The sequence below is a fragment of the Pongo abelii genome, chromosome 16, assembly GCF_028885655.2.
Source record: "Pongo abelii isolate AG06213 chromosome 16, NHGRI_mPonAbe1-v2.0_pri, whole genome shotgun sequence".
Classification (NCBI taxonomy): Eukaryota; Metazoa; Chordata; class Mammalia; order Primates; family Hominidae; genus Pongo; species Pongo abelii.
The window spans coordinates 59394961-59407331 of record NC_072001.2 but is presented as its reverse complement, the minus strand read 5'-3'; the positions used below and the strand labels follow the sequence as shown (position 1 = coordinate 59407331).

General features: G+C 36.5%; 2 protein-coding genes across 6 annotated transcripts in view; one reads left to right on the top strand and one right to left on the bottom strand.

Moving 5' to 3' along the window:
- Positions 1-12371, top strand: part of MNS1 (meiosis specific nuclear structural 1) — a 149356-nt gene that overhangs the window by 83149 nt on the left and 53836 nt on the right. The window lies entirely within an intron of this gene.
- TEX9 (testis expressed 9) overlaps positions 1-12371 on the bottom strand; it is a 61213-nt gene that overhangs the window by 40660 nt on the left and 8182 nt on the right. The window contains exons 1-3 of one of the 5 annotated variants that reach the window (XM_054531540.2): positions 12111-12180; positions 7624-7684; positions 2837-2916 (exon numbers count right to left, since the gene is read on the bottom strand). In XM_054531540.2, coding sequence (XP_054387515.1) covers positions 2837-2874 — 38 coding nt within the window. In that variant the 5' untranslated portion in view covers positions 2875-2916; positions 7624-7684; positions 12111-12180. Of the gene's footprint in view, positions 1-2836; positions 2917-7623; positions 7685-11254; positions 11462-12110; positions 12211-12371 lie in introns of those variants that run through there. The other 4 variants (XM_054531539.2, XM_002825486.6, XM_009249865.4 and 1 more) reach the window with 4 other exon arrangements.

Genomic DNA, 12371 nt, shown 5'->3' with positions numbered 1-12371 from the left:
ATTCCCAACTGATCACCAAATGCCATGTTTTACATGGTAAAAGCCATCTGTTCAAACAGTAGCATTAAAAAAAAAATGATAGGTAAACCGAGCGTCATCGTCACAACATCATCATCTGTTGTTAGCATCATTTCAGTTCTTTAGTTTACTGGATAAACATCATGTCTAATCTTATGTATAATCCAAATTTTGGAATTCTGATAACTTAAATATCTATTTTTCATAGAATATCACAGTATTACATATAATAAAGGTAAGTGGTTTCATGTTGTATACCAAAATATAAAAATGTGTAATTGATGTACTTAAAAAATACTCAAAAGCAACACATATTAACTTCTTGGAAGCAAGATCAGGTCTGTTTACTCACCACTGTAATACCAGTAGCTAGACCTGGCACTAACAGTGTTCAAAAATTATTTTTTTCAGGTTTGAGATAAAATTGATATATCACACATTATACTCTTTTTACATATACAGTTCAATACGTTTTAGCAAATGTATATGGTCATATAACCACCACAGCCACCAAGACAGAGAGTATTTCCATCATCTCAAAAAGTTCCCTTGTGTTCCTCGGTAGTTCCCTAACCCCTACTCAAGCCCCAGACAACCACTTTGATTTCTGTCCCTAAAGCTCTGCCTTTTCCAGAGCATTAAATAAGTGAAAACATAGATTATGTACGTTTTTTAGCCCGGCTTCTTTCACTTAGCAACTATGTTGTTATTCTATTAGTGGTTCATGTCTTTTTATGCCAAATAGTATTCCACTGCATGGATATACCATAATTTGTTTATCCAGCCACCAATTGATAAATATTTTAATTATTTCCAGGTTTTGGTAATTATGAATAAAACTGATCTAAAAATTCACATGCAGGTTTTTTCATGGATATATGTCTATATTTCTCTTGGGTAAATATCTAGGAAGGGAAATACTGGATCGTATGCAATAATTATTTTTGAATAAATGAATAATGTCCCAATGTTTCACAGGAGCCAAATATACTGCCATGTAAGTAATAAACTTCTCTTTTGTCTCTAAACCCTGTAGGGCTATGCACCTCTTATAGCCTGCTTCTTGATCTTAGAATACTGGTAGGCGGGGTACCCATAGTTGTTTTAATATTTTAAAAGCCAGAAATAATTTTAGTCCATTCTTAGAGTTTCTTTGCTGATAAAACTTTACCCCAAACTAGTGGGTTTCTTCCCTATTTAATTTCAGCCAGTTCTACATGCCATTACATCACCTACAATTCTTTCCAAGACTAATTCTTTATTTATTTCTTCACCAGACCTCTCTTTCTCAATTTAAAAATGGGTTACTTTAACACTGTCAAGCTTCTAAGGAGAGACTATAACTTTAGTTAGGTCTTTGCTGTGGGCCATTTTACCCAAATGAAAAGTTTCACTATGTGCCATTTAATCTGATCCTTGCCTTGTGGAGCCTTAATCCACTGAAAAATTTTATCACTGGTCATAAAGTCCACATGTTTAGTCTGATATTTGTCTCAAGGTTGAATTTTGATAGGCGTTTATTCCTCATAGATTTTCTCAATTTTACCTTGTAATTCTTGAGGTCTAAAACCAGCTTACTCCACAACTCCACAATTACAACACGGGTAATCAAGAGTGTGCCGTTGGTATAATGACAACTATATAGATCAATGGAACAGATATGAAAGTCCAAAACTAAAACCATATGTCTACAGTCAACTGATTTTTGACAAAAGTGCTAAGAACATTCAGTGGGGAAAGAACAGTCTTCTCAACAAATAATGCTGAGACAAATGGCTATCCATGTGCAAAAGAATGGAGGTTGACTCTTATACCACCTACAAAAATTAACTCAAAATGGATCAAAGAACCTGAATCTAAGAGTTAAAACCATAAAGCTCTGCAAAGAAATCATGGTTGTAAATCTTTGTGACTCTGAATTAGATAATCAGGTATTCCCTTTTATTTCTGCTTGCGAATCAGCCAAATGTTTCCCAAACTTGTCTCTTTAACAGCACATACTGTTGATATTGTGTTTCAGCCTCTTTTCCCAGAGAACAAGTTCATTAGACACCTGTTGTGCCTCCCAATTTACCACAGATGACAGTTTTACTAAATTCATTGCCACTACATAACATTAATCCTTTATCTTTTCAGCCTCCAATATCAGTTTCCTTGCTGTCTCCCACCTAACTGCTAAGGTAATGCCACACTTCTGAATTTTTGTTATGCAGCATTCCATTCCCAATACCAATTTCAACATCAGCAAAGATAAGCAGGATAATAACCTAAAAATTCCAGTGGCTTAACCCATTCAATGCAGCAGTAGTGAGGAAGAAGGATCCTTTTTTCTACATGTTCCACACACGGTCACCCAGAGACCAGGCTAGGAGATTTTACCAATTGGAAATTTACTCATCTTCATGGCTGGAAAGTCATTTGGAGGTTCACACACCAATTTTTGTCTGTTTTGGCTTGGAAGAGATTAACTAAACTTCTGTTCATAGCCCAGTGACAACTGTAAGAGACTTGGAATGTTTGGTGATCATCATTCTGTCTGCTACAATATGATTTCATAGTTTTATTCACATCAATTATATACTTTTCCTGTTTCCTCTCTAAAGTTTTTAAAATGAGGACAAGAATATACATTTCAAAATAATATTTTGAAAATTACATGAGATAAAGGGCTTGCACTGTGTCTGATTGGTATAAGCCCCCTATATATACATTATGTTTCAAATTATAGATTTTTCAATGTTTTCATGCAAAAAGATCTTACATAAAGATCCATGTACATCATTTTAAAAAAAGGTGCTTGAGAATTTAAGTTACTTACCTTAAACTGTAATCATCTTCATCATCACATGATTTCATTTGTGTTGAAACAGGCCTAGATTGTACTTCTTGCCGATCTCTCTTAAATGAGTAAAGATAGGTCATATATCATATAGAAAAAAACCAAACCACTAAGATATATTCAAGTGCCTCTCTGAACATTCATCATTTCAGAATTGTCCAAGGTTTCCATAACATAAAGGCACAGAATTCTAAATGCTATAGTATGAAGACAAGGTCTATAACACTAGTTGCACATTTCATTTGTTCTGAGTTAAAAAATTCCATCCTAAGGAGAAATTTTACATCAAGAATATCAAGGCCTTTACATGATATTTCTAATCCCCATCCCTTTAGAGTCTTCCAACTTATACAGCATACAATAGAAATCAGAAGGAGGCACAAGAAATTAAAAAAATAAATTCGCTTAATGGGTAGAAAAATTTGTCTCAAATCAGGAAAAACTTCAATGTTGAGAAGACTGTTAAGATGCTAAAAGTGAAGTATCAGGGGTAAAAGCTTTTGGCAAAGACACATTAAGAAATGAAAGTGAGGCAAGATGGTGGAATAGAAGCCTACACTATTCATACCCTCTGCAGGAACACCAAATTTTAACAACTACCTGCACACAAAAACACCATCATGAGAACCAAAAATCAGGTGAGCAATCACAGTACCTGGTTTTAACTTCATATAATTGAAAGAGGCATTGAAGAAGGTTGGAGAGACTTAAAAGCTGACACCACCCCTCCCTGACTCACTCCTGCAGTGGTTGTGCAGTCTGAAGAGTCTGTGCACTTAGGGGAGGGACAGCACAGTGACTGGGCAACTGTACATTGAACTCAGTGCTGCCCTGTTAGAGTGGAGAGCAAAGTCATGCGGGGCTGAGACTTTGAGTACCCATGCATGCAGGAAGCGTTTGGACCAGCTATAGCCAGAGGAAAATCACCCAACCCGTGGGTCAGAACTCCAGTTTCTCAGCAAGTCTCACCACTACTGGCCAAAGTGCTCTGGGGTCCTAGGTAAACTTAAGGGCAGTCTAGGATACAATGACTCCAATTTCTAGGCAAATCCTAGTGCTGGGCTTGACTCAGAGCCAGAGGACTAGGGTGGCACCTAGGGAGACACCAACTGTGACCTAGGAAAACACCAACCAGGGCACTAAAGGATTGCTTACGCCATGCCTTCCCCAACACCAGGCAGTGCAGTTCACAGCAACAAAAGTGTCTCATTCCTTCTGTTTAAGGAGAGGAGAGCAAAGAGTAAAGAGGATGTTATCTTGCATCTTGGATACCACCTCGGCCATGGAAGGCAGCCAATAAGGTGCCAGGCAGAGTCACGCAACCACCATTACAAGCCCTAGCTCCTAAATGACATTTCTAGACACATCCTGGGCCAAGAGGGAACCTGCTGCCTTGAAGGGAAGGACCCAGTTCTGACAGCATTCATCACCTGCTGACTAAAGGGACCTTGGGCCCCAAATAACCAGCAGCAATACCAAGGTATTAATAGTAGGCCATGGGCCTTGGGCTCTGAGACATACTGACTTCAGGGGTGACTCAGCACATTCCCAGTTGTAGTGGCTACAGTGAAAGACTCCTTCTGCTTGTGAAAGCAGAGGGAAAAGTAAAGGGGCCTTTGTCTTGCACCTTAAGTACTAGCACAGCCACAGCAGGGCAGAGCACCACGTGGACTCTTGGGGTGCCTGATTCCAGGATTTGACTCTTCGACAGCATTTCTAGACTTGCCCAGGGCCAGAGGGGAGCCCACTCCTTTGAAGGGTGAGTCCCAGGCCTGGCAACATTCACCACGATCTGACTGAAAAGCCCTTGGGCTTTAAGTGAACACTAGCAGTGGCCTGGCAGAACCCTGCTATGGACTGGTGGTGGTGGTGACCACAAGGAGAGGCTCCTCTGCCTGTGGAAAGGGGAGTAAAGAGCAGGAAGGACTTTATGTTGTAGTCTGAGTGCCAGCTTAGCCACAAAACACTAGAACACCAGATAAATTTCTAAGATTTCTAACTTCAATCTCTGACTACCAGACAGCAACTCTGGACCCACCCAGGGCCTGGGGGAACTCGCCACCCAGGGGAGGACACAAACCTGGCTGGCCTCATCACCTGATGATTGTAGAGCTCTAGGGCCTTGAGTGAACATAGGTGGTAGCCAGGTAGTGTTTATAGCAGGTTGTGGGCAAGATCCAGTACTGTTCTGGCTTCAGGTCTGACCCAGCACAATCCCAGTGGTGCTGGGCACAGGGTGCTTGCATCACCACACCCCTAGTTTCAGACAGCTCAGCACAGAGAGAAAGAGACTCCATTTGTTTGGGAGAAAAATAAGGGAAGAGAACGAGTCTCTGTCTGGTAACCCAGAGAATTCTTCCAGATCTTATCCAAGACCACCAAGGCCTCTACAAGTCTGCAAAAACCCTAGTGATATTGGGCAGGGGGCCCAAGTCCCTTTAAATAACTAGAAAGCCTTCTCAAGAAAGACTGGCACAAATAAACCCAGACTATGAAGACTACAATACTTAACTCTTCAATGCCTAGACACTGACAAACATCTACAAGTATCAAGATCATCCAGGAAAACATGACTTTGCCAAATGAGCTAAATAAGACACCAGTGACCAGTCCTGGAAAAACAGAGACATGTGACCTTTCAGACAGTGAATTCAAAATAGCTGTTTTGAGAAAGCTCAAAGAAACTCAAGTAACAGAAAGGGAATTCAAAATTCTATCAGATAATTAACAAAGAGATTGACATAATTAAAAAGAATCAAGGAGAAATTCTGGAGTTAAAAATGCAACTGACATACTGAAGGCTGCATCAGAGTCTCTTAATAGCAGAACTGATCAAGCAGAAGAATTAGTAATCTTGAAGACATGCTATTTGAAAATACAGAGGAGAAAAAAGAAAAAAGAATGAAGTATGCCTACAAGATCTAGAAAATAGGCTCAAAAGGGCAAATATAAGAGTTATTGGCCTTAAAGAAGAGGCAGAAAGGGAGATAGAGGTAGAAAGTTTATTTGAAGGGATAATATCAGAGAACTTCTCAAACCTTGAGAAAGTTATCAATGTTCAAGTAAAAGAAGATTATAGAACACCCAGCAGATTTAACCCAAAAAAGACTACCTCAAGGCATTTAATAATCAAACTCCCAAAGGTCAAGGATAAAGAAAGGATCCTAAAAACAGCAAGAGAAAAGAAACAAACAACATACAAAGAAGCTCCAATACATCTAGCAGCAGACTTCTCAGTGGAAACCTTACAGACCAGGAGAGAGTGGCATGACATATTTAAAGTGCTGAAGAAAAAAATATATATTTTACCTTAGGATAGTATATCCAGCAAAAATATCCTTCAAACATGAAAGATAATAACAGACCTTCCCAGAAAAACAAAAGCTGAGGCATTCCATCAACACTAGACCTCTCCTACAAGAAATGCTAAAGGTAGTTCTTTAATCTAAAAGAAAAGGATGTTAATGAGCAAGAAGAAATCATCTAAAGGTACAAAACTCACTGGTAATAGTAAACATACAGAAAAACACAGAATATTATAACATTGTAATTGAGTGTAAACTACTCTTAAGTAGAAAGACTAAATGATGAGCCAATTAAAAATAATAACTACAACAACTTTTTAAGTCATAGACAGTACAGTAAGACAGAAACAGTAACAACAAGTTAAAAACTAGGGAGATAAAAGTAAACTGTAGAGTTTGTATTAGTTTTCTTTTTGCATGTTTGTTTATGCAATCAGTGTCAAGTTGTCATCAGCTTTAAGCAATGGGTTATAAGATAGTATTTGCAAGCCTCACAGTAACCTCAAGCCAAAAAACATACAATGACCACACAAAAAATAAAAATCAGGAAATTAAATTATACCACAAGAGAAAATTACCTTCAATAAAAGGAAGACAGGAAGGAATACCACAAGACAACCAGAAAACAAATAATGAAATGGCAGGATTAAGGCCCTTATCAGTATTAACATTGAATGTAAATGGACTAAACTCTTCAATCAAAAGACGGACTGGTTTAATGGATGATAAAACAAGACCCTATGATCTGTTGCTTACAAGAAACATACTTTACTTATAAAGATATATATATAGACTGAAAATAAAAAGGGTAGAAAAAGATATTCTACACCAAAAAAAAAAGCAGGAGAACCTATACTTAGACAAAATAGATTTCAAAACAAAAACTGTAAGAAGAGACAAAGAAGGTCATTATATAATGCTAAAGAGGTCAATCCAGCAACAGGATATAATGATTGTATACATATGCACACAACACTGGAGCACCCAGATACATAAAGCAAATATTATTTGAGCTAAAGAGAGAGCTAGACCACAATACAGTAATAGCTGGAGACTTCAACACCCACTTTTAGCACTGGACAGATCTCCCAGAAAGAAACTCAACAAACATCAGACTTAATCTGCACTACAGAACAAGTGGACCCAACAGACATTTACAGAACATTTCATCCAAAGACTACAGATACACATTATTCTCCTCCGCATGTATATCATTCTCAAGGACAGACCATATGTTAGGTCACAAAACAAGTAGTAAAATATTTTAAAAATTGAAATAATATCAAGCATCTTCTCTGACCACATGGAATAAAACTAGAAATTAATAACCAGAACTTTGGAAACTATACAAAGACATAGAAATTAGATGATATGCACCTAAATTACCAGTGGGTCAATGAAGAAACTAAGAAGGAAACTGAGAAATTTCTTGAAACAAATGATAATGAAAACACAACATACCAAGATCTATGGGATACAGTGAAAGCAGTACTGAGAGGGAAATTTATGCAGCTGTAAGTGCCTACAACAAAAAAGAACAAAAACTTCAAATAAATGACTAAGCAATGCATCTTTTCTTTCTTTCTTCCTTTTTTTTTTTTTTTGTTTCTTTGAGATAGAGAGAAACTGTGTTGCCCAGGCTGTAGTGCAGTGGCACGATCATGGCTCACTATAGCCTAGACCTTCCTGGGCTCAACAATCCTCCCTCCTCAGCCCCCCAAGTAGTTGGACTACAGGCGTGCACCACCACATCTGACTAATTTGTATTTTTTCTAGAGATGGAGTTTCACCACGTTGCCCAGGCTGGTCTCAAACTTCTGGGTTCAAGTGATTCATGTGCCTTGGCCTCCCAAAGTGCTGGGATTACAGACATCAGCCACCACATCCAGACAGCAATGCATATTAAAGAACCAGAAAAGCAAGAACAAACCAAACCAAAATTAGTAGAAGAAAAGAAATGAAGATCAGAGCAAAAATAAATGAATTTGAAATGAAGAAAAGATTGATGAAACAAAAAGTTGGGTTTTTTTTTAAAAGATGAGCAAAATTAACAGACTAACAAAGAAAATAAGGGAGACGACCCGAATAAATAAAATATGAGATTAAAAAGGAGGCATTACAACTGACAATGCAGAAATTCAAAGGCTCATTAGTGGCTATTATGAGCAACTACATGCCAATAAATTGGAAAATCTAGAGGGAACAGATAAATTCCTAGACACATACATACAACCCACCAAGATTGAACCATGAAGAAATCCAAAACCTAAACAGAACAAGTAACAAGACTGAAGCCACAATAAAAAATTTTCCCAGTAAAGAAAAGCCCAGGACCTGATGGCTGCACTGTGAATTCTATCGAACATTTAAAGAAGAACTAATACCAAACCAACTCAAACTATTCCAAAAAATGGAGGAGGAGGGAATACTTCCAAACTCATTTTATGAGGCTAGTATTACCCTGATACCAAAACCAAAGACACATCAAAAAAAGAAAACTACATGCCAATATCTCTAATGAATATTGATGCAAACATCCTCAAAAAATATTAGCAAACAGAATTCAGTAATATATTAAAAAGATCATTTGTCATGACCATGTGGGGTTTACCCCAGGGATACAAGGATGGCTCAACATACGCAAATCAATCAGTGTGATATATCATATCAACAGAATGAAGGACAAAAACCATATGATCATTTCAACTGATCCTGGAAAAGCATTTGATAAAGTTCAACGTCCCTTCATAGTAAACACACTTCAAAAACTGGGTATAAAAGGAACAGACCTCAATATAATAAAAGCCATATATGACAGACCCACAGCTAGTATCATACTGAATGGGAAAAACTGACCGTCTTTCCTTTAAGATCTGGCCTACTTTCACCACTGTTATTCAACATAGTACTGAAAGTCCTAACTAGAGCAATCAGACAAGATAAAGAAATAAAGGGCATCCAAATCAGAAGGAAGAAGTCAAATTATCCTCGTTTGCAGATGATATGCTCTTATATTTGGAAAAACCTAAACATTCCACCAAAAACTATTAGAAATGATAAACTCAGTAAAGCTGCAGGATACAAGATCAACATACAAAAATCAGTAGTGTGTCTGTATGTCAACAATCTGAAAAAGAAATAAAAAAGTAATCCCATTTACCATAGCCACATATAAAATACCTAGGAGTTAACATAACCAAAGCAGTAACAGATCTCTACAATAAAAACTATAAAACATCAATGCAAGAAATTGAAGAAGACACAAAAAAAGGGAAAGATATTCCATGTTCATGGATTAGAAAAATCAGTATTGTTAAAATGTCCATACTACCCAAAGCAATCTACAGATTCAATGCAACCCCCTGCAAAATACCAATCGCATTTTCACAGAAATAGAAAAAACAATCCTAAAATTTATATGGAACCACAACAGACTCAGAATAGCCAAAGCTACCCTAAGCAAAAAGAACAAAACTGGAGAAATCACATTACCTGGCTTCAAATTATACTATGGTGCTATAGTAACCAAAACATCAGAGTACTGGCATAAAAACAGACACACAGACCAATGGAACGGAATAGAGAAAATCCAGAAACAAATCCATACACCTACAGTGAACTCATTTTTGACAAGGTTGCCAAGAACATACACTGGATAAAGGACAGTCTCTTCAATAAATGGTGCTGGGAAAACGGAATATCCACATGCAGAAGAAGAAGACTAGACCCCTACCTCTTGCCATATACAAATATCAAATCAAAATGTATTAAAGACTTAAACCTAAGATCTCAAAACTATGAAATTACTATAAGAAAACATTGGGGAAACTCTCCAGGACATTGGAGTAGAAAAAGATTTCTTGAGTAATACACCACAAGCAAAGGTCACCAAAGCAAAAATGGACAAATGGGATCACATAAAGTTAAAAAGTTTCTGCACAGTGAAGGAAACAATAAAGTAAAGAGACAACCCACAGAATGGGAGAAAATACTTGCAAACTACCCATCGACAAGGGTAGAAAATATAAGGAGCTCAAACAACTCTATTGGAAAAAAAATCTAATAATCTAATAATCCAATTTAAAAATGAGCAAAAGATCTGAATAGACATTTCTCAAGAAAAAACATACAAATGGCAAACAGGCATAAAAAAAGGTGTTCAACATCATTGATCATCAGAGAAATGCAAATCAAAACTACAATATCATCTCAACTCTGATAAAATGGCTTATATCCAAAAGACAGGCAATAACAAATGCTGGTGAGGATGTAGAGAAAGGGAACCCTGGTACACTGTTGGTGGGAATGTAAATTAGTACAACCTCAAAGGAAACAGTTTGGAGGTTCCTCAAAAAACTAAAGTTACCATATGATCCAGCAATTCCACTGCTGCGTATAGGTCCAAAAGAGGGGAAATCAATATATCAAAGAGATATCTGCACTTTCATGTTTGTTGCAGCACTGTTCACAATAGCCAAGATCTGGAAGCAACCAAAGTGTCCACTAACAGATGAATCGATAAATAAAATGTGATACATATACACAATGGAGTACTATTCAGCCATAAAAAATAATGAGGCCCTGTCACTTGCAACAACATGGATGTAACTGGAGGTCATTGAGTGAAATAAGCCAGGCACAGAAAGACAAACTTCCCATGTTCTCACTTATTTGTGGGATCTGAAAATCAAAACAACTTAACATACGGAGATAGAGAGTTGAAGAATGGTTATCAGAGACTGGGAAGGGTAGTGGGGGATGCAGGGGTGGGAGATAAGGATGGTTAATGGGTAAAAAAACATATAGTTAGAAAAAATGAATAGTACCTAGTATGTGATAGCACATGTTTATTATAGTCAAAATAATTTAATTGTACATTTTAAATTAACTAAAAGAGTATAATTGGATTTTTTGTAACACAAAGGATAAATACTTGAGGGGATGGATACCCCATTTTCCATAATGTGATTATTACACAATGCATGCCTGTATCAAAATATCCCATTTACCCCATAAACACTTACTATGTAACCACAAACATTAAAAATTTTAAAAAGAGAAAGTGAGTAAATAAAAATTAAATATGAGAAACCTTATATTGTTTGCTTCTGCAGGGGTAGGAATCCACTCCCCAACCCCTTTCCTAGCTTGTCTCAGTTTTCTATTCTGTTTTTTATTTGCAGGGGGAGATTCTTTTTACAGGGCTCTCTGAGTAGAAAACGTAATAAATCTGTCATTCTACTATAACGTGGGGTCCTTTTGTACAAGTATTTTCCTGCTCTTCAGACACTGGCAAAAACTAAAAGATGAAATAAAAATATTTTTAGTAAAACATTTAATTATAAATTAGTAAAACATGTAATTATAAATGTAATTACAAATATTTTTAGTAAAACATCTAATTATAAATTATAAAATACAAATCTGTAACAATCATCAAAATGTATTACTTGAAATGTTATATATGATACATTTCTTATTCCTAAACTAACAAATAATCATGGATTTGTATAAGGCATGAAGATAAAATATTGCCTAGGTCTCCTTCCCTGCTTCCATCAACTTCATTTTGGGGGATAGGGAGGATAGAAACTAAGAATCAAAATTAGGTAAGAACTGATAAAAGTTTTAAAGTAGACTACTCCTCTAAGGAGAGTTGCTCTATCCTATCAATTAATAATGAGAATTTATAATGAGAATTTAGATGACTGGAGCATCTAAATGGAAAGTACTTTTTCAGTGGCTTTTAGAAAATGTGTGCTTACTAAAAACATATACACACACACATTGCTATACCTATGCATATATATTCATGTTCAATTTGTAATAATTCATTGAACTGAACACACATGCTTTGGCTAGTGTTTTGTATATATGTCATATATCAAATGAAAAAGATAAAAAACTGGCATTTATATAGAATTATTAATAATTGTACATTTACTTACTATTATTTCCTTAGCTTGTCGAACTACGTCAGCTGTTTTTGCCTGCAACTCTGCATTTAAACGCCTAAAAGCAGAAAATAATTGGGATATACTGAAGATCCTAACAAAAATAAAAAATAAACTTCAGCAATTACACGTTATCAAGTGACGTAATCAACAAAAGCCAAAATATACATATGGCATTCTTACTCTAAAATGAACACAGCCATTAAGAATTTATCCTCAACTCCCCATGATTCCTCCTTCCTTGTAGTAGGAACT